Source organism: Dipodomys spectabilis, unplaced genomic scaffold (assembly GCF_019054845.1).
Source record: "Dipodomys spectabilis isolate Male_0828 unplaced genomic scaffold, ASM1905484v1 ptg000365l, whole genome shotgun sequence".
In the NCBI taxonomy this organism is placed as follows: Eukaryota; Metazoa; Chordata; class Mammalia; order Rodentia; family Heteromyidae; genus Dipodomys; species Dipodomys spectabilis.
Window position 1 is genome coordinate 15,267,366 of NW_024871042.1, and position 23,339 is coordinate 15,290,704.

At 42.1% G+C, this 23,339-nt stretch overlaps 1 protein-coding gene across 1 annotated transcript in view; it reads right to left on the reverse strand.

Moving 5' to 3' along the window:
• Positions 1-21,244, reverse strand: part of Tgfbr2 (transforming growth factor beta receptor 2) — a 92,647-nt gene extending 71,403 nt beyond the window's left edge. The window contains exon 1 of the mRNA XM_042666418.1: positions 20,880-21,244. Coding sequence (XP_042522352.1) covers positions 20,880-20,973 — 94 coding nt within the window. The 5' untranslated portion in view covers positions 20,974-21,244. The remainder of the gene's footprint in view (positions 1-20,879) is intronic.
• Positions 21,245-23,339: the final 2,095 nt, after the last annotated feature.

Below are 23,339 nucleotides of genomic sequence, written 5' to 3' on the forward strand. Positions count from 1 at the left end.
AGAAAATCCATGGCATTCTTACCTCCATTAAGCATCAAAAAACCCAGCACTCTAATGTTTCTACCTTCCCACCAGATCATCAGAGTTATCTTAGGGATCTTTAAGACAAGAGGAACTCCAGAACCATGCTTATACAGAATAAATCTGGAAACCAGGGCACTATAATTATTCTAAAACGTCTCAGATGATTCTGACATGCAACCAAGGTAAGAAAAGTGAGGTCCAGAAAGGACTTACTCCACGAGGAGTGAATAATGCAATCAGAAAAAAAAAGTAGCAGTTAGAGATGGACACAAGTAGGCTAATAAGTGGTGCTTTTCAATTCTGTTTTAAGCTGGCTGGTCAGAACACTACAGCCAGCACAGATGACAAATTCAGTAATGGCTGAGCCCAACCCAAAGAATTTTCTTACATGACTCAAACTCTAATAACATTTTTGGGGATGAGGCAGGAAGCATAAGCATAACTGGGTCCTGGCTCTAAGGCATTTCCTTATCTTCATAGAGTCTTCCTGGAAGAATCTGTCCCTGACTTCTTTGTTGAAAGCTGATGCTCTCCCACTTGGGTCACATCTTTACTTTTGCCTTTTTGGTTGTTAATTGGAGATAAGAGTCTCACATACTTGTGTGTGTAACTGGTTTTGAACCACAATCCTCATATCTCAGCCTCCACAGTAGCTAGTATGATAGGCATGAGCCACCCACTCCTAGCTGCGCTAATTCTTAAGTATAAATTTTACAAGTTCCTTTTGTTTTCTTTTCTTTATTTGGGGGGGGGGGGGGGAGGTCCGGTCATGGGGCCTGAACTCTGGGCCTGGGCGCTGTCCCTCAGCTCTTCAGCTCAAGGCTAGTGCTCTACCACTGAGCCACCTTCCCAGCCCCTTTAATTTTATTATTAAGGAAAGCAATTTTCCTGATTCTCATGAAGCTATTTGGGCCTAAGATTACTAGATTTTGTTTTGGACGGACTTGTGCCAGTACTAAGGCTTGAGCTCAGCCTCCAGCTCTCACTTGGCTTTTTCACTCATAGCTGATGCTCCACCACTTGACTCAGGCCTCCACTTCCATCTTTTGCTAATAAACTGTCGATACCAGTCTTGTGATTTGTCTGCCCGCCTGGCTTTGAACTTTGATCCTCAGATCTCAACCTCCTTAGTAGTTTAGAAATTAAAGGCATGAATCTCAGCACTAGGCTAAGGATGATTAGACTTGTTAACCATTTAGTGTTAAAAGAATCTTTTTCCCAACTCTTTAATTCTTTTGGATGAATTGATTTTGTTGTAAGGTGTGTTTTTTCTTTCCTTTTTTGGGGGGGGGGTCCAGTCGTGGGGTCTGAACTCTGGGCCTGGGCGCTGTCCCTCAGCTCTTCAGCTCAAGGCTAGCGCTCTACCACTTAAGCCACAGCACCACTTCTGGCTTTTTTCTTTTTGCTTATGTGGTGCTGAGGAATCGAACCCAGGGGCTCATGCATGTAAGGCAAGCGCTCTACCACTGAGCCACCTTCCCAGCCCTTGTTTTCTTTTTTTAAAGGGTAGAAACCCTTGGCTATTTCTCAAAAAGACAATCGAGTTCAAGGAAGATTGTTTGAAAGATCCAAGCTGCAGGTTTCCTGTGAAAGCTGAACCTCTAGCTTTGTGACCCCACAGGGTAACATAACCTGTGAGCTGGGCGGAACATCGTGGGAAAGTGGGTCTCTTTTCCCATACACTGGCAAAGAAGGTCAGATCAGATCAGATCAGAGTAACACTTATAGATAAGCTTTCCCTTTAATGCTACAAGGACACAACATAAACAAGACATATTTTAAGTTAATGTATTTCTGAAACTTACCTCACTTTCTTGGACTCTTTCCTGGCCTCTGTGATATTTTAATCACACTAGACAAATACATATTGAACACTATCAATATTCCAGATCTGAAGAAGAGTCATTTCTGAATTGTTAAAAATCAGGGACTTTTCTTGATGCATCTGTTTTAACAAGCATTGTATATAAAACTTACATTTTCATTGTATTCCTAAACTTTTGTTGAATGGCAACTCCTTTGTGCAACACTTAAAGATAATTTTTAATTGCTTATTTTTTTCAACTAGTATAGAGGCTTAAACTCCAGGCTTCACACTCATTTGTATGGTTCCTCTTGCTTGCTTGCTTATCAGGAGTGGTGTTCTACAACTTGAACCATGACTCCAGCCTAGCTTTTTGCTGGTTTAGAGATGGCATTTCAAGGACTTTCTGCTTGTTGTGAAACATGATCCATTAGGTCTCAGACAGAATTATAGGAATGTGCCACCAGCATTCACTGTATAATTTTTAAAAGAGTATATAAACAGTGTTATTGCAGAAGACACAAATAAAAAATTTCCTTACAAAGGAAGTACATGAGGTAACCTGAAATCTATTATAATTTGAGGAAAATATTGACAAATAGAGTACAGAGTCATCAGTGAAGCTAATATTTGCTGGAAAAAAGGGTATCTCAACTGAAGAAGAATCACAAGGATCCTGACTCCACCCAAGCCACCGGAACCTCATCCTGATGACTACAACGGAAAAGAAAAGGAAGAAGTCCTAATCACAGGGCCAAATTTAATATATTCTTCAGCCAAAGTAAAATAAAACCACTTTATGTCTCAACTTCCTTTTTGTAATGTTGTAAGGAAAAAAAAATCACATTTACCTGAAACAACCTATGGGAATTCAGGAGTCTATATTAGCTTGTTATGCTACTAAACAAAGAGTTTTCTGCTAATTGAGATTTTTTTTTCTGTTACTATGTCTTTTGAAGTTTTGACTGTCATATTAACAGGCTTTTCTCTAGGACTATTTGCCTTCTCCAAGTATTCTTTCATATAAAAGCAATCTGAGTAAATATTATGGATTATGTTATTCACAATCTTCCATTAAAACAATTTTGTCTTTTCTTGATGTTTATTCAGACATTGATATTTAAGATGTTGTGGGAAGGGAAGCCAATACTGCTACTTGCCCTTTGTGTCTACATGGTGAGGAAGTGTCTCTCCTCTGTAAAGATGTCATACTCAACAGGCACCAGGGGCTCACACCTGTAATCAAAGCTACTCAGATGGCTGAGATCTGAGTATCAAAGTTCAAAGCCAGCAAGAGCAGAAAAGTCCATGACACTCTTATCTCCAATTAACCACCCAAAGGCCACAAGTGGTGTGGCTCAAATGGTAGGGCATCAGCTTTGAGTGGAGAAAGCCAAGTGAGAGTTCCTGGCTTTCAGTTGAAGCCTCAGTACTGGTACAAAAAAAATCCATAATCCTGATTATGTTGCACACTTAGACCCTCTGGGGTAGGGCAAAACCACAGGACTGTAGCAACTGGTACAACCATTTATAAATGGCAACAGATGTCTACTGACAGGGTGCAATAACCTCAAGAAGACAGACCACATAACATTTAAAAGAGAAGCTGTGTCTACTAAGAAAGAGAGAGGGAAAGAGAGAGAGTGACTCACCACATCGTCTGAACTCCAGTAAGACCTCAAAGAAGTACGATTTGAAACAGAAAATTTTCCAGTCCTAAATGCAACTTTTAATTTTCAAGGCAAGAACAAAGCTTTTGATATCAACCCTTCCATTGCCTCATCTGCAATTCAGCTACAAACTATGAAAATACAATGGAGTCACAGATTTGGAGGAGAGGGGTGTTTGTGCTATCCTGGTGCTTGAACTCAGGGGCCTGAACATTATCCTTGAGGATTTTTGTTTTGTTTTGTTTTTTGTTTTTTCTCAAGTCTAGGGCTCTCCTACTTTGATTCACAGTTCTACTTCTGGCTTTTGGGGAGTTTATCGGAGATAACAGTCATTTCCTGCCAAGGGGCGCTTCAAACCTTCATCCTCAGATCTCAGCCTCCAGACTAGCTAGGATTGTAGGCATAAGCCATCAACACCCAGTGATCCACAGCTTTTTATCTTTGGTTTACTTACAAATACAGCAGTGGGAGAGCAAAATATAAATCACAAAAAGATAGAAAGGTACACTCAAGTCATGGTGGACCAGTGGTGCTATCATGTAGCACAGAACAATGCTTTCATTTTTGGGGCCTCCATTTCCACATCTGCAAAAGGAAATAACCATAGCCACCACAAAGGGTTGTTTCCAAGATTAGATATGGCAGGTAAGTAAAGCTATCTCAAAAACAATAAAGCACACTACTTAGGTGATAGATTATTAAAAGATTTTAATGACCAGACACAATCATAGGTTTGCTTTCATGTTACTAGATTTACTGATAGAAGTAAAATTATTCAAATCATTGCTCCTTTTTGTTTTAAAGGTCTAGGTATGTATATATGTATGCATGTATTTACTTATTTTTTTAATAATCTGCGTGAACTAGTGGGCAAGTCATCTTTTTTTGCAGAGTGGGAGTTGTAATGGGAGTTGGGAGTTGAATTGGGCTCTGGGTATTGTCCCTTAGCTTTTCCCACTCAAGGCTGGCACTCTACCACTTGAGCTACAACTCTATCAATTTTGGTATTTAACTAGAAATAAGAGCCTCATAGACTTTTTTGCACAGGCTGGCTTCAAACCATTATCTGTAGGTCTCAGCCTCCTGAGTAGATCTTCAAACCATTACCAGTAGATCTCAACCTCCCATTCCCATCAACCACCCCATCCCCTCCCTTCATTTTCTTATAATTTCAAGATATTTCAATTTATTGGGCACTGATGGCTTTTGCTTAAACCCTAGCTACCCAGGTGGCTGAAATCTGAAATTTCAGATTCAACTGAATTTCAGTTGAAATTCAGCCAGGAAGACCAACCTGAGAGACTTTTATCTCCAATTAACAAGCAAAAAACCCAAAGTGAATCTATGGCTCAAGTGGTAGAGTACTAGCCTTGAGCCCCAAAACAAGAAGCTAAGTGATAATGCCCAAGCTGTGTATTCAAACTGCAGTACCAGTACACGTGTACACACACACACACACACACACACACACACACACACACACACCACTTCAATTCAGGTGGTATCACATGGAGAGGGGTTTAAGAGATGTGACACCACCAGATCAATCAAACTTTAACATGCTTTCGGGGCTCACTGGGAAGACTCTCTTAAAGGTAAATTCTATTAAAGCACTGATTATAATCAACACACTATATAATCAACATTCTATCACAGGTTAGTATTGTTTTCTACTTTCTTTCCTAGAACTTCTAAAAGATGAATGTCTGAAGAAAGGACACAGAGAAGAATAAAATTGCTTTGGTTGGTAGAGTACAATTTACACAGTCATTTAATATCTTGCCAAGTATTTTTTTTTTTATTGGGTCTGGTCGTGAGGCCTGAACTCTGGGCCTGGGCACTGTCCCTCAGCTCTTCACCTCAAGGCTAGTGCTCTACCACTTGAGCCACAGCACCACTTCTGGCTTTTTTCTTTTTGCTTATGTGGTGTTGAGGAATCGAAACCAGGGCCTCAGGCATGCAAGGCAAGCACTCTACCACTGAGCCACCTTCCCATCCCCCAAGTATTTTTTTTTAATATAAAAGATGTTGCATCTTGGAAGTAGCAAAACTAATAGGCCTGGTTCCTAAGGTTTTAAAATTCATTGTAGCTCCAACAGTCATTCTGGAAGTTAACATGAAACTGTTAAGAAACTGAGTGCCAAGCTAGGAGCACAGGTGGCTCACATCTATAATCGTAGTTATCCTGAGGCTGAGATCTCCAGATCATGGTCCAAAGCCAGCCTGGGCAAACAAACCTCTAGGATCCTATCTCTAATTAACCACTAATAAGTAAGAAGTGGATCTGTGGTTCCAGTGGTAGAGTGGCAGCCTTGAGCATAAATGTTAAGGGGCAGTGTGTCTAGGCCTTGAGTTCAAACCCTAGTACTAGCACAAAGAAGGAAGGAAGGAAAGAAGGAAGGGAGGAAGGAGAGATGGAGGGAGGGAGAGAGGGAGGGAGGGAGGGAGGGAGGAAAGAAGGAAGGAAGGAAGGAAGGAAGAAAGGAAGGAAGGATTGACTTCTTTCAGTGTGTTTAAGACACACTGACATCTCATCAATGAAGTAATAGACAACACTGACTTTGTGAAAATGCTTTGAGAAGTAACAAATAAATGAAAGGGATTAATTGCTATAAACATCCTTATCAACATTATCATTAACATCCTGTAGGAAATGTTATCAGCAGTTATAAAACCTAATTAATGGCACGTTAAAAGTATTATATTAAAACCATTCTGAAAAGTAGCAGAGAATATTAAAACCTAGAACTCAAAATAATTTTTTGTTGTTGTTGGTGGTGGTGGTGGTTGTGGGGCTTGATCTCTGGGCCTGGGTGCTGTCCTTCAGCTCTTCAGCTCAAAGTTAGCACTCAACCACTTGAGCCACAGCGCCACTTCCAGTTTTCTGGGTGGTTTATTGGAGATAAGAATCTCACGGACTTTCCTGCCAGGGCTGGCTTTGAACATCCATCCTCAGACCTCAGCCTCCTGAGTAGCTAGGATTAAAGATGTGAGCCACCAGGGCCCAGCACCATAATAATTCTTATTTCTTCTCTTTTTCCGCTGACAGAGCAGGTAGGGCTTTGTTAGTCTACATCTGGGAAATGTTAGGAAGTGAGTAGTGGTTCCAGAATTTCCATGGAGGATACCAAGACCTACATTTTCACAGAAGCACAGGTGGCTACAGTGCAGGGCTACTCAAAGTGGCTAGGTAGGGGGCCAATGGAGACCTTGCGAAGGGAATGCCCCAAGGCCTTCCAAATCTTCCTTGGGGACTCACTCCTATTAAGTCCCCATCTCAGAAAGTCTTTGTATTTAAGGTCTCTTACCAGTGCCATTTCCAGTGTGCTGGTGGTTAATTGGAGATAAAAGTCTCACAGACTTTTCTGCTTGCGCTGGCTTTGAACCACAATCATCAGACCTCAGTCTAGCTAGGATTACAGGTGGGTACCACCGGTGCCAGCTACAAAGTGCCATTTTAACAGTTTTCCAAAATGTGTGAGCAGGGGTTTCAACTTGACAACAAGGTATTTTTTTTTTGCTCTCAGGCTCTCTCTACTTCCTCCAGCCCCCTTCTTCTCAGACAATCTAAAAGGCAGAAGATAACCTAGGATCAGGCAAAAACAGGAAAGACTTGTCCTGAGTCAGAGAAGATGATTTATTTATAACTCTTACTGTCCTCTACTGTCATGACTCGGTACCTGGACAAAAGATTCACATACCAGAGAAGAGATGAATCAAAGGCAGCTGTGATGAATGGAAAACCAGCAGCCCTGAATGCTCACACACTGGAGCACCCCAGAATTAACAGCAAATCTCTACTGCAGAGCACACAATGCCAGACAGATCACTTAAGCCTCCCACAGGCCTATGGCTCTGTGAGAGCTCTGTGTTGCTATCAGCAATAAAGTCCCTGATTCTCAATGGCATGAGAAAGTAAGTAGTCCAAACAAAGAGCCTTGGCTTTTAGTTTTAGATCTACAAGCAGTTTCCTTTGCCTTAAAAGCAATGAATTCCAAACAGCATGAAAACCTACCCATAAACAAACACAATGACCCAGGACTTGTGGTAAGTGCTGGAGCAGAATCATAGAGTTGCTCTTCCCACAGAGAGTTTTCATTCAAACAAGAAAGTTAGGCAATGAGTGAGCCTGAGAGAGAGGCTAAGAGCAGTAGAAGAGGAATAAAAGTGTGATAATACATACTGGGCAAGTGCTATCAGTGGGAAAGCACTTGCTTAGCATGCCATAAAGGAGTATAAATGAGAAGCGGACAAAGAATGTCCAGTTGCAGATTCTTCCAAATGACAGAAAATAAGGGTGCAGGTTGAATTGTGGAAGCATCATTCAAGAGTAAAGATGAAACCAAATGACTATGCATCTCAAGCAACTCCCCTTCTGTTATCAATAAATGTCTGATTAAGAGGTTCTTAGTATTAGAATGTTGGTTATTCTGATGAATAAGTTGAGATATGATCAAGCAGAAAACAATATAAGATGTGGATTACATTGGGAAGTCTGCTTTCTCTCTCTATATATATATAGTTTAAATGTCACAGGGGGTGGGGGAGGGGAGTACCAGTGGCTCACATCTGTAATCCTAGTTATTCAGGTGGCTGAAAACTTAAAAGGATTATGATTCAGAGCCAACCCAAGCAGTAAAATCAGTGAAAATCCATCTCAAATTAACGAGCGAAAGTACAGGCTGGAGGTATGGCTTAGTGGTAGGTGCCAATAGAGCAAGCATGAAGCAAGTGAAAAAAGAGAGAGAGAAAGAGAGAGAGATACACAGAGAGAAACAGAGAGACAGAGACAGACAGAGACAGAGAAAAAGTCATAATTTGGAAAAATCAGAAAGAAGTTGTGAGAAACAACAGTTGCCTTATCATTGAGTAAGGTTCAAAATCAGTTTATGCAAAGGCCCACTGTAGCATTTTCTGAGCAGTTTCAAAAAATGATGAAGGGTTCAAGAAAAATTCAGCCTGTTCTTACTGTGCTTCAGCCAAATAAGTTCCTTAAGACAAACAAGGAGGGTTTGAAAAAAATATATCAACAAGTAGAACCATTTCCTCAAAAACCTGCCACTAATTTATTAATTATTAGGCACACATTTTGTATAGAGCAGTAGAATTTAAGAAATGCCACGGTATAATAACTACAGAATGAATTAAGGCCTGCATGTGTCAAGGTAGTTTGTGATTAAAAGCCTAATTAGGTAGATATGATTAATTCTACATTTCAGAGAAATAAATCCTTGGGTTTCTATAGTTCATGATCAAGAGATGGAGTCTTTTAGTGAATAAAAGGCCTATATAGGATGCTTCAGAGAAACAGATTAAAAACCAACTGCACTCTTAGCTTGTAAGTCGTATGAAGTTACAACAGGCCTTACAACCTAGGAGTCAAAAGTCTCTTAAAAAGTTAAGTACAAGCCAGTGGCTCATGCCTGCTACTCAGAAGGCTAAGATCTGAGAATCACAGTTCAGAGCCAGCCTGGGCAGGAAAGTCTGTGAGACCCTCCAGTTAATCACAGAAAAATCTGGAGGTGGCACTGTGGCTCAAGTGGTAGAGCACTACCCTTGAGCACAAAGGAGACAGCACCCAGGTCCCCTGAGTCCAAGACTCCAGACGAGGAAAAAAAAAAAGCAAAGTACAACTGTTCCTGGACCTGAAACAGACCACTCACTACAGAGGTAGTCACTACATACTACAGACTCCTACTTAAGAATACTTCTTCTTTGGGCTGGGAAGGTGGCTCAGTGGTAGAGCGCTTGCCTTGCATGCATGAGACCCTGGATTCGATTCCTCAGCACCACATAATCAGGAAAAAAAAAAGCCAGAGTGGAGCTGTGGCTCAAGTGGTACAGTGCTAGCCTTGAGGTGAAGAACTGAGGGACAGCACCCAGGCCCAGAGTTCAGGCCCACCACCTGACCCCCCCCCCCCTCAAAAAAAGAATACTTCTTCTTTGTGTGTGTGCCAGTACTGGGGGCTTGAACTCAGTCCTGGGCACTGTCCCTTAGCTTTTTTATTCAGGCTGGTAATCTACCACTTGAGCAATAACTCCACTTCCAGCTTTTGGGTAGTTAATTGAGATAAGAGTCTCATGGACCTGCCTCCTTCCAGAGTAGCTAGGATTACAGGCATGAAACACTGGTACCTGGCTACTTTATTGCTATTACCCTGAGGTTTCTCAAATGGTAATGGCTACAAAACCTCCTGGAGACCTAGTTCCTGTGCCACAAATCTGGGAATGTCTCAAGATCGCACACTTCCAACAACGTCTCAGGAAGGTCAATGCTGCTAGAAGATGGTATTGGAGCATGTTTAGTTGGTGTTATTAGACAACAGAAAACCATCACCTTCAGGGGAAGAATGCTTGAGCTTCAGAATTGTGCCTTGATGATACAGGATGACTTATTTCAACAACAATAACCACAAGACACTATGTTGTAAATGAACTTTACAGCTTCGGGAGGAGGGGGTGGTGGTGGTGGTGGTGGTGGTGGTGGTGGTGTAGGAGGTGGGAGAGGAAGGGATAGTAGAAGAAAAACAAAGGAGGAGGTAACAATGCTCAACAAGAATGTACTCATTACCTTACTGATGTAACTATAACCCCTCTGTACAGTACCTTTACAACAAAATAATTTTTTTAAGTATTGGGCCTTGATGTCAATGATAGCTTCAGAAATGTGAATGGACAGGGCAGAGAGAGGTTGTAGAAGAAACTAGAAGTGAGGCCATAGTCTTTCCCGCCACTGCCATCTTCGGTTTCTGGGCTTCGGCTGATTAGAAGAAATAAGCAGAAGATAAGAAAGACAATGAAAATTATGACAAGAGGATTTATTCTAATAATAGCAGTTGTATAAATGAAGTCAGAAAGGCCAGGGAAGGTTGAGACAGTGAAGAAATTATTTCATAACAATGTGACTTAAATGATTCTAGAACAATGAATGCAAAATGTATCAGGATAGGCAAATTATATCACATGCATGCTCTTTATTTTTGCCCAGCACTGTGAGTTTTAAGGACAAAAATATAGAAGTAATATATAGTAAGAAGTGGTCATGCAAAACCATCATTGGAAGATCGCTACTCTGTGCTAACATGTATCTTCAAACTACACTGAAATGTAGTTTGGTGCCTTAACAGTACCTTCTGAGCCCAAAACCACAGTCTGAAAACTGCCAATCTGTAGCAGATTCTGTCTTTTCTCAGAATATTTTAAGATGGAGAAATCTTTGAAAGGCAACAGAACACTAATTATATCCAGACAAGATTCCTATTTGTCCTCTCCCCAAAATAAATAAATAAAAGCTCCTTTGGGTTTGACTTCTTATAAACATGGCAAAGTCCTTCATAATGTTCTACCTTAGGAAAAATCTTCACAGACATTTTTACCCCTTGAGAGGAAGAGGAGCATGAAAACACCATAATTAACCAAAGAGAAATGACACCACCACCAAACCCAAATAGGCCTTACTTTCAGACAGAGGGAGAGAAGTCCAGCTAAAGTAAACAAGCTAGTTAGTCAGCCTATCTCCTTAGACACCTGCAGTTAGGAAATTTTCAAAATAGTTATCGTTTCTTTTTCCTTTGTTCGAAAAGTACTGCCACCAAAAATCCAAGGAAACGTTTGTGACATTTGTCCATTATGGCTTATAGTTTTCTATCTTGATTCATTTTGGTTAGGTTGTGATTTTGATTTATGAATGTATTTTCTAAACCAACTTCAATGTTTTCCTCTACTAATATAAAGGACATTAAATGTGTCAGAACAGGAGTCAAAAAATCTCATCTTGAGCTATTTTTCCCACTATTATGACAAGGAGACCTTTGGAGGCCAAAACATTCATCTGCTTCCCCAAAAGCCTTGCTTCCTGGCACTGTGGGATTCAGTCTCCTCTAGATGTTTCCCAAGCAGATCTCAAAGTAAGAATCAGCCTTGGGTTACCTTTTATTCAAGATCAAGGTTGAATGATAATTACATGTTTACAACTTTTTTTCTAGTTGGCAAGCAAATGATGACAGGTTTGGCTAAACTCAGGAGAGCAGACATCAGTCTGTTTTTTAAAGAAGAAAGAAAGAGAAGGCATTGTTAAATTTATTTCCTAAGCTGGCAAGCAAACCATTCTATCTGGCGTATATTTGAGTCTAACGGCACTCAATTTAAAGAATAAAATATTAGGTGTGAAAGTTACTATTTAGCTAGAAACATGAACATGGCAATATAGTTGTTGCCATTTTTATTTTATTTTATTTTGGCCAGTACTGGAGTTTAAATTTAGGGTCTCACGCATACTCAGCTTGCATGCATATCTGATGTTCTACCACCTAACTAACCCATGCCTCCACTCCCATTTTGAGCTGGTTATTTTAGAAATGAAGTTTCTCTGAACTTTTCTGCTCAAGCTGGCTTCAAAATATCATCCTCCACAACTCATCCCTCTAAGTAGCTAGGATTACAGGCAAGAGACACTGACACCAGCACTCAACTTTTAATAGCAAATTTCAAAGTCACAAATACCACAAATATAAAATTGAATTGAAAGAAAGCTTGTTATCTTTTAGTTGCTTGATACCTCACTGAAATAATTTTCATTTTTTTGTTTCCACGGTCTTTTGATCACCTTTCCCAATGAGTTTATAATATTCTCTGCATAGAAACCAGAAAAATAATTCAGTCTTCCTTTAGAACAATGAATCAGAATTTGTAATTTATCCTTGAATAATGTTACCACGTTCTTTCTTACTTCATACTCATTATAGGTACTACTATGTAAATGTTTTGGATTGCCTTCAAATTTAGGAAACCTCCCAAATTTCTTTCTTCTAGGAGAGGTATGGTTAAATGTATTTCAAAGTTCTTTAAATATTGTTTGGTTTATTTGTTGTTAAGCACAAGGTCAGGATCAGGAAATGAGCAAGAGCCTAGAATCCTGAGTTCTAAACACTTCATGGTAAATCTACCTGGGCCAATGTATTCAATGCAGTCTTGCCCTCCTTCCAAATGTAGTTCCTATTTTACTGTGAATAGTGGACTGCCTTCATGATACAACTATTCCAGCATTCAGATGAGAATGTATCACTATTTACCATTCTTTTTTCCATGGTGGTCCCAAGTTGGGCACGATGTTTTGCTACCTGGTGACTGTAGTTCACTAAGGATGGTAAGTAGGACAATATATGAAAAATCTAAAGCATGAGAAAAAATGTTAGATAGTATTATTTCTTCTAACATCTAGAGTCTTCCAATACCTTGCCATGATGAATAGCAATTTATGTCTCAGTAGAGATAACAATTAGGGATTTAGAACCTTAAGCCAAACCACCCTGGTTCCAACCCCAGCAAAAATCATTTACTAACTGGGTAGCCACATGCAAGTTTCTCAGTCTGAACTATACAACTTGTGGAGGATAGGGATTGGGAGAGAAAAATTAGGAGAAAATGAGGGAAGAGGCGACACTGTTTAAAAAGAAACGTACTCATTACCTGATCACCTTACAATAAAAATAAATTTAAAAAATCTTCCTTGGGAGGAAAAAATTTCTCAGTCTCTGGGAAACCTATGGAAGCATTCTAAAATCTGCATTAGGCCAGGTGCTAGTGACTATCTCCTGTAATCCTAGCTACTCAGGAGGCTGAGATCTGAGGATCACATTTGGAAGCCAGCCCAGGCAAGAAAGTCTATGAGATTCTTATTTCTAATTAAACACCCACAGAAGTGGAGCTGTGGCTTAAAGGGCTAGAGCCCTAGCTTTGAGCAAAAAAGCTCAGGGACAGTACCCAGGCTCTGAGTTCAAGCCCCATGACCAACAAAACAAAAACAAACTAAACAAAAAGCTACCATGGAAGCTATTGGTGGCTCATGCCTGTTAGCTACTCTGGAGGCTGAGATCTAAGGATTAGAGTTTGAAGCCAGCCCAGCCTCCATTCCCGCCCCCCAAAAAAGTCTATAAGACACTAATTTCCAATTACCAAGACAAAAGTGGTAGAGCACTAAGCCTTGAGCAAACACACCAAGTAATCGTGTGGGGTGCTGAGTTCAAGCCCCAGTACTGGCACCAAAAACAAAACAAACCCTCCCCCATCCCCCCAAAAATAAAACTACCTGGAAAAGTTGTCTTGAGGCCTATGTGATACACATGAACATATCAGCAGGATCCCAATGTGAAGGTATTGGGACTGCTGGGAAGTCTGAGTAAAATTAAAGGGGCCTAAGATTAATTGCATTTCTCTATATGGAAAAGACTTAAGATCAATTCCACTTCTCTATGCAGAGTTTGGGAGTGTTGGCTAATTCTCTACTAACTAGCAATGAGTCCTTCCGCACCTCCCCCAAAGTCAACAAGTCCTCTGTCATGATTTACTTCTTTAATAGATAAACAGCTGGTGTGGTTTATGCCAAAAATGTACACTCATCCCTCAAAGGCACTGTGCGTTCAGCTAAATCCATAGCTCTCCAAAATGCATAGTTTTTACAGTCCCGGGCCTTGTATGGCATGGGAAGGACTTTTACTTCTCTAAACTGTCGTAACATCCCTGCTTCTATAAAGAGGCTTGAGAAGGTCATGGACTGCTCAAACAAAATATTTATAGTAGTGAAAACAAACATTCAGATCAGCTTCACCTTCACCTTGCCCTAGTGGTCTCCCTGCACAGAGGAAATGAAACCAGTCACTGAGAAATCTAAAATCTTTCTAAGTGAAACTGCAGTAGAACAAGCCCAATGGATAGAGCTCTAGTCCCCACTCCCCCAAGAAAACACTACTTATGAAAAACTGGATTGTTCAATGCTTTTTACTAATGACTGTGTTCTCTACCCCAGGGGAAATATAATACAATCAACAAGAAGTCTACTGAGCTCTTCTCCAGATAACGTGATGCTAAAGCACTCCTAACCTTGGAAGGCTCAGGCAAAGATAAAACACAGACTTGATGCATGAACCAAAGAATGCTAGCTATAAAACCAAGCTCATAGCCGGGTGCTAGTGGCTCACATCTGTAATCCTAGCTACATCAGGAGGCTGAGATCTGGGGATAGCGGTTCAAAGCCAGCCTGGTCAGGAAAGTCTGTGAGACTCTCATCTCCAATAAACCACCAGAAAACCAAAAGTGGCACTGTGGCTCAAAAGGTAGAGCACTAGCCTTGAGCTGAAGAGCTGAGGGACAGCTCCCAGACCCAGAGTTTAAGCCCCATGGCCAAAACAAACAAACAAAAAAACAAAAAAACCAAGCTCATGAACTGCTTGATAAAATAGCATTCTTCCTTCAATCTTACTGACATATACAACTTCCCTACTTTTTGGATGACTTGATTGAATTATAGAAATTCTGGTGACACTCCAAGCCCCTCCTTAGAAATGTTGGGACAGAGTGGGCCATATGCATTTGAGCCCTAGCTAACTTGGTACCTTCTTCTCTCTACTTCCAATCTGCATCAAGGACACCAACGTGGAGATGTGTGGACAAAAGAAAATCATCTCCTCTTTCCTTCTCTCTCAAACACACACACACACACACACACACACACACACACACACACACACACACAGCTGTACCTAGGCCACCCACCAAAGAGAAGGTATCAATTAGAGGCCCTGAAGGCCTTCACAGAAATATATCTGGGTATCCTAGTAGACAGGCAAGTTTGGGTTTCCAGAAACCAAAATATATTCTAGAAAAGCAGACAAGACAGAGACTTAGGGGGCCTAGAAATGTCCCTACCCAGGGTTGTAGCCTGAGCAGAGTAGCCACAAAAGCCACAGAAAGAAGCTCCTTTTGCCCATAAACCTGTTGTACAGATGAAAATATTTGAAGGAAAATACTCCATCAGAAAAAAGAGAAGGGCCAGGGGCTGGTGGCTTACGTCTATAATCTTAGCTACTCAAGGGACTGAAATGTGAGGATCTCTGTTCAAAGCCAGAGCAGACAAATCCTTGAGACTCCCATTAACTACAAAAAAAAAGACAATGTGGAACTGTGGCTCGAGTGGAGCAGCAGCTCTGAGTGGGGTAAAAAGCTAAGGGACAGAGCCCAGGCCCTGAGTTCAAGCTAGGAAAAAAAAAAAGTGCATGGGGGTGGGGGGGGGGGGCAGGGGGCGTAGTGGAGGGAAATGGAGCTCCAAACCTTGACCTTTTCCAGATAGGATCTCTCCAGGAGCAGTCATTTGTCCTGTAGCAAATTCCCTTTTAATAATTTACCGATTCAACTCCAGAACAAAACACACAGAGAAACACCGGGCACCTGTAAGAGCTAAGACTGGAAGCTATGAAACCAAGGATACAGTTACCCCAAGTGGGTACTAAGACAATGGTGGTCAGGAACAAGTGGACACATTCATGATGAAAAGGGGAAGAAGACATTCTTTACTATGTACATGGTTCAAAATGGTTGTACTGCTCGTGCGAAGAAACTGTCCCATCTTAACTTTCTGTGCTACAAAGAACATCTGGAAGAGGCAAATCACAAAGCAAAGCAAATCTGCTAATCTGGAGCTCTGAATGGATGATGTCAGATGGTAAGTTTACCCTCTGTGGAATCTGGTGGCCCTCAGCCCCACTGATGGTCTGTCCTCCAACACATATGTACACAGCATGAACAAAGAACACAGCCAAATGCTAGGTTAGGATACACACACACACACACACACACACACACACACACACACACACACACACACACACACACACACACACACACACACACCGATGACCAGAGTTGGTTCTGGAAGTAGATTGCTCTTTTGATTTGGAAACTAAAGATAAGACGCATCTTCAGGCATATTCTGGTAGTTAAATTAAGTGACTCTCAAGTATTCGTTCTCCCAGTCATTTTTCTCAACTCCCTGAGGTGAGCCCTCAAGCCTTGTTGCCTTCCAAACTTTCTTTCCTCATGCCTCACCAAGAAGTTAACATCACACTCTGGCCCTAGTCAGAAGCAACAGGTAGCTAGGGAGCAAACTAGTACAAGGAAGGGGGTGGGAAGGGATGCACATGCAGAATTACATGGTGAGCATTTGAGCTCCTAGGACATTGCTCTTGAAAGTCAGAGTTGAATCCTACAGCAGATTCAGAGAGGGAGCTGTGTGGCCCACACTAACAAGGTGATAGAATTAGCCTTTATCCGGAACTTAGCTCAATGTGCCATGCTGCAGCCAGGAAGTACGCTTTCCTGTCCCCGATTTTAAAGCTTTTGGTGGCTTGCATTGGATCTAAATTACAATACAGCAGACATTGGCTGCTATGGAACTGCACTTCTTTAAGACCAACTGTGCTACACCACTTATAAACCAAATACCCCCCTCAACCCACCAGCAAAAACAGAAACTAAAGAACTAAATTTAGAACCATTAAATGAAAGTCGTCCTTTGACAATCTTCTCAAAGAAAATAAAGAGAACTCAGTATTTACTGGGTCATTTTGTTGCTTACAAACTTTTAAAAATATTTTGTATTGGCTTTGAAATACTCCTTTAAAATTAATTTGCGTGTGTGTGTGTGTGTGTGTGTGTGTGTGTGTGTGTGTGTGTGTGTGTGTGTGTGTGTGTGTGTGTGTGCATGCTCATGTCAGTACTGGAGCTTGAACTTAGGGCCTAAGTGCTGTCCCTTAGCTTTTTCACTCAGGGCTGGTGCTCTGTTTCATGAATCATAGCTCCATTTCTAGTGTGTGTTTGTGTGTGTGTGTGTGTGTGTGTGTGTGTGGTTAATTGGAGATAAAAGTCTCACACACTTTCTGTCCCAGCTGGCTTGGAACCTGAATTCTCAGCTCTCGACTTCCTGAGTAGCTAGGATTATAGACATGAGACAACAGAGACTACTCTTTAAAAACTTCTCAGTTGTTTATAAGAAATCATAATATTTTTCTGTATATCTTGAGAACACAAGAACCAATTAGACAGCAAAAATGCATCAAATTTCTTACTTTTGATCAGAAGTAAAACTATTCTAATTGCTAGATTTTGCCATTCAGCCAACTAGCCAGTAATTAATACTGTCTAGTAGTTTGATGCTGCACCTAGCATTCACTGATAGAGCAGGAGGAAGTGGAGGCTCAGGCCAGCATTTGCTGGATGCTATATAAAATGCCACTGTGAGAGAGGCTCTGGGGACAGGGCACTGAATAGCACATTTTTCTTTGCCTTTGAGAGGCTTCAGGGTCCAGTGGAAAGAGTGTCATATAAAGAGATCACTTTGTTCTTGCTGAGCTAAAACCGGACTGTACCTAGGAGAAGACCCTTACAGCTCAACCTAGGGTTTCAAAGCAGATTTCCTCATCATTTGTACTTTGATCAAATTACATTACATGTATATATAGACTATTTCAATGAAACCCTTTATACAATTCATAAATGCTAGCTTACTAGGGAGTGGTGGCTCATGCCTTGAATCCTAGCTACGCAGGAGGTTGAGATCAGAAGATTGAGGTTCTAATCCAGCCCAGGAAGGAAGGTCCATGAAAAGACTCTTATCTCAAATTAATCAACAAGAAGCCAGAAGTGGAGATGTGGTACAAGTGGTAACGTACCAGTTTTGAGTGACAAAGCTTGGGAACATGGGAGGAATAAAACAAAGCTATTCAATGATGTTCCAAGTGCACACATTAAAGCATGTACTCCTTTCTTTGCCTGTAAGGCACTTCTGTGTGTTGAATTCAAGGTTGGCCAAGACCGTATCTGTCTTATTCATTGGGATGGTGTCTCTGGGCCTTAGCATCCTGCCAGAAACAAGATGATAAATATTATGGAGAAGGAAGAATAAGAATGGTGGCCTTCTATACTGGCATCAGCAAGATCCTCCTTAAAAAAAAAAAAAGGAAACATAAAGTTTAATCTAAATGGAAAGGAAGTTGTGAGGGTTGTCAGGTATCCCTGCAATACAATGCTTGCCTAACACGCTCAAAACTTCATGTTTCATCCATAGCACTGAAACAAACAAAAATATAAGAAAAGAATTACATAATTTGTCAGGGATGAGGGTACACAACTATAACCCCAGCACTTGGGAAGCTGAAGCTGGAGGACCGAAAGTTCAAAAGCAGTAGCCTGGATGTAAAAAGGTATTCTATGTAGAGGGCAAGGGAAGAAGTTGGTAGGCCTAATGATTTTGAGACCTTGATGGTGACAAAGGAAACATGTCTTTCAAGCAATGTTATAAATCTTTAATCCCTATGACACTGTTACTAATGTTTAGTCCTTAACAAGAATCTTTCATAGGTATCTGAATAGTAAAGTTATATTTGTCAAATCTGAAGTTTTCAGGAAAAGAGTCATTTCTTAATTTTGAGCATTTGGGAAAAGTGAACTATATTAGTCAAAATAATTAAATGTTTAAAATATATTCCTTAGTGACTTTTGTTCTTATACCAATATTCTTTGTACACTTGTCAAGCTACTAAGAAGATAGGCTTCTGATGTGTGTGTATGTGTGTGTAGGTGTGGATGTGTGTGTTTAATGACTAAGATTGAACAGTCTCATTCCCTCATATCTCATTTTGCATTAAAGTATTTATAAAACTGTTTTCATAGTTTACCAATTATATTAGAACAATACTGGTACTATTCATTTATATAGAAAATTAAAATATACATGGAATTAGACTGCTCATCTTTATTGTGGCTATTTTCTACCTTTAACCATTTTTTTTTTTTAAAAACTTAATGCCAATTAAGTAAATAGAATTTCAAAGTGATTCCTTATTTCGACCATTTGGAAAAACTTCAATTCCATAAAAATATGCATTCTGTTAGTCTTATAAAATGATTTAAAAACCAAATTAAAAACCACCACACTTTTAAGCTAATTATTTAAAAGCATATGTAGAAATGACTCATAGACTATTGAGTTTGAAATTTGCAAATCACAAATCTGATCCTTGTAAACAACACTTAACTAACAAAGTCAGGGCCTGCTAATTTCTTTCTTTCTTGATCTGAACCAAGAGGTTTTTTTTTCAAGTTTTTGACACTTTATAACAGTAAAAGTGTTTCTTCCACTGTCCAATATGAACCAGAAGTTTTACATTCACAGAAAATCAAGGGTGTCATATGACGTACAATATTTATTAGTAAAAAAAAATAAGAAGAAAGAAAGAAATTCAGTATTTAAGAGAAAAGTAAAAGCAGATAAGTTTGGACATTCTAGTTCTGCAAAGTAGGAAAAACAGTAAAGAATGAAACCTGGAGACTTTCTTAAATTCAAGACCTCAAAAACTGTGTCAGGATTTTTGGTTTGACAGTGTTTTTCCTACCACTGAAGGTCTCCATTTCCACACGACTTTTAATTTCATGAATTCTACAAAGTTTCCAATGTACTTTGAATGTTCTGTGATACGATGTATCACAGTGCTGCAGTGAATATGACTGCTCGATGGATAAGACTGTCCACCCAAATTGGCACAGGATATCCCCAAGTGACCAGAACCCGCCCCCCCCCAAAAAAATGTCAGGGTTCTGAATGTTAATGATGAAAGGAATATAAACTTCTCCAAACTGAACATATCATTCCACGGATGAGGAAACTGAGCCCCTCACCCCAAAAGTTTTGGGACTTGTCCAAATCCCCAACTGCCCAGACCCCAGCTGCAGATACTCAAGAGATGTACACTACAGCTGCAGAACTTCTAAAGCTTTCCAAACGTCGTTAAGAACTCCGTACCTGGCCCCATCCACTCCCCTTAAGAACCCTTTGAGACCAGGATCAGGTGTGCAGCTCAGTGAAGATTTTAACCCTCTGGTTTCTACTGAACGACAGTGACAGAGAAACTGCAACTCCTGAAGGCAAGGGAGGCCCGGCTGCAAGCGATCTCTCCAGGGTCCCAGCAAGGAGGCGCTGGCTGGAGAGATCGCATCGCCCAGGCCACCCGCGCTCCGGCCCCCTGCACCGGCGCAGGCCACGCGACAGAAAAAGTCACCGCCTCACTCGGCAGATCTCATCTCGTCTTTTTCTAGTAAACCCAGGCCAACAGTCCGGCCTAGAGGAACGTGCGGCCACTTCCAGTGAGCTCAGGACTGGGTGATGGTGGGTGGCAGGAAGAGGGGAGAGAGTGGAGGCAAACGGGCCCTGTTGCCAGGGGCGCCTGGCCCCAGGTGTGCATGGCTGGGGCGCAGCTCGGGGCGGCTGCCTTCAGATAGCCAACTTCTCAAACTTCCCTTTCCGGGCTGCGGCCGACACCCGCCTTCCCTGCTCGCACAAAGGGGCCAGAAGCGCCCCAAGCCCCAGCAAATGAACCTTCTCCTTTTCAAGAAAAACTTCCCTCCCCGCCGCCCTGGCTCGGGGGGGTGCCAGGGGCCAAGAGGAAACTTCCTCGTCTCTGCCCGCGTCTGCTCCGCGGGCCGACTGTCAAGCGCAGTCCGCGCAGGAACACAGGGTACTCCTGCGCCCCACCAAACTCGGCGCGGACACTTACCCGGTTTCGGAATGTGCGGTGGGATGGTGCTGGCGATGCGTGTCCACAGGACGATGTGCAGTGGCCACAGGCCCCGGAGCAGCCCCCGACCCATGGCAGCTCCCGCTGCTAGGCATAGACCAGCCCGGACCCCGGTTTGTGCTTCTGCGCCGCGCCCTCTCGGGACCCCTGCGGCTGGCGCGCCAGCCAGAGGTGCGGGCCAGATGTGGCTCCCGCTGGCCCGGCGACAAGGGGGCCTGGAGGCCGGCAGAGGCCCCCGGCGGCCAAGGGGAGCTGCTCTGGAGGCTGGCTGCGTCCTGAGCGTGTGCACGCGCGGGGGTGTTGTCGGTCGGGGCGCGCGAGTGACTCACTCAACTTCACCCAGCTCTGGGGCGGAGGGGATGGGGGGGGGGGGGAGGGAGACAGGAAACTCCTCGCCAACAGCTGGGCAGAACCTCTAGCTGTTAGGCTTCCAGCCCTCCGCCTCTCCCAGCTGCCAATCACGTCTCCTAGCCCGACCCTTCCCTGGGGCGCTGAGAGCTAGCGGCCACTCGCTGCAGTCCCAGGCCACTCAAAACTTTCCCTCACTGTAAGTAGTTACTAGAGAGTTGAATACGTGCTTGCCTTTCAACAAGTAACTGAATGTGAAGGTCTTCACTTTCTACAGCACCCCAGGAAGCATCTCCTCCGGCCCACCCTCTTTGGATCATCTCTAGGTGCTTTCGAATTGCATTTTCATGCCACAAGTGGAGAGAGACCCAGGAGTGGATCCTGAAATTTAGTGGGTCGTGAGCATGTTTTCTTTCTTTCTTTCTTTCTTTCTTTCTTTCTTTCTTTCTTTCTTTCTTTCTTTCTTTCTTTCTTTCTTTCTTTCTTTCTTTCTTTCCCTCCCTTCTTTCCTTCCTTCCTTCCTTCCTCCCTTCCTTCCTTCCTTTCTTTCTTTTACGTTCTTCTTTCTTTCTTCCTAGTAAAGCTTCATTAAACTTTTGTTTCAGTTCAGAGTAGATACAGACTTGGTCACGTTGTAAAATGGTTTTCTATCTGTAGGTCCGAGTGCAGAGATTTTTTTCCTGGACCTTAACATGCATTGGGAACCCTTAGGATTCTTATTCAAGTGCTTAGTCTGATTCTCCCGGTCTAGGAGGAGGCCAGGATCCTGTGTTTGGGAGTGGCGGCTATGTAGTGCCTCCCACTAGAACTGCTTCTGCCTGAGAGTGGTTTGCTGGGTAAAGACAAAAACGCAGCCACAGAGCCTGAGTGGGGTGGGGTGTTATTTTCATAATGTACTGTGTAGGGCAGAAGATTGTCAAAATAAAAGTATCTTTGGAGGCTGCTAAATGCTTGCCTTTGCATTCCAATAATGCAGATGAGGGAAAAGAATGTGTAGCCTCTTAAAGGGTAGCCTTAGAAACAGGTTCACTGCAAGCGTCCAAATTTCCCTGTTTGCTGGGGCAGCCAGGTTTGCCCAAGATAAACCTAGTTTCTCTAAACTGATTGGAGAATGAGTTACTTCTAGCTCTCAAAGATGCCCACTGTGCCTAACCTTCTGGTCTAAGACCTTCCAGCTGTTCTTTCACACAGTGGATTTCTTTTACCTGAGGCAAAACAGGTTCCAGGCTGAGATTAGAGAGTTGGAGGAAATAAAGACACACACCCTTTCTCTAATCACAATTGTTTTTTTTAAATCTTCCTGGCAGTCTAAGACTTCACTTACTTGATCTTGGAACTCTAAGTCTTGTTCCCATTAGCACCAAAGGCTACCTCTGGATGGGTCATGCAAAAAGGCCACACTTCCCTGCTTAGGATGCAGAAAATGAAAAGGACGTTTGGAGGGCTGGCTTTCTTGGTGCTGCAACCACTTTAGTGAGGGAAGAAGACGTCTGAATGCAAAACCCTCTCCCCAAGCTGAGTGTGGGTGGTTTGTGCTTGTAATCCTAAGTACTCAAGAGGCTGAGATCTGAGGATCACAGTTGGAAGCAAGCCTAGGCAAGAAAGTCCAATTAACATCACCAAAAAGCCAGAATAGAGCTGTGGCTCAAGTGGTAGAGCACTAGCCTTAATCAGGTTAGAGATAGTCCCAAACCCTAAGTTAAAGCCCCAGCCTCTGGTACTGGCAGGCACATGCATGGGTGTGCATGTGTACACAGGCACAAATTCGAGAACACACACACCCCTCCTCCTGTCTCCATTGCTCCACCCTTAACACTGCTATTCCTTAACCATTTCTCTCTCAGACACTTAACTTCTTCTGTCAGGGCTCCTCTGGGTATCTTTCCATTGTTTCTCAAACCAGAGCTGAAGTTTTTCAAAATGCAAACTCTGCTACACCAACCATCGGATTCAAATCACATAATAGCTTCATTCTGCTCCAGAGATGAAGAGAAGATAGGAAGCACATGTCTGAATCTCTACCTTTACTGGCTTTAACTAGCCTGCCTAGAACCTTTTCCTTGTTTGAAACAGATGTGGAGTACCTCCAGC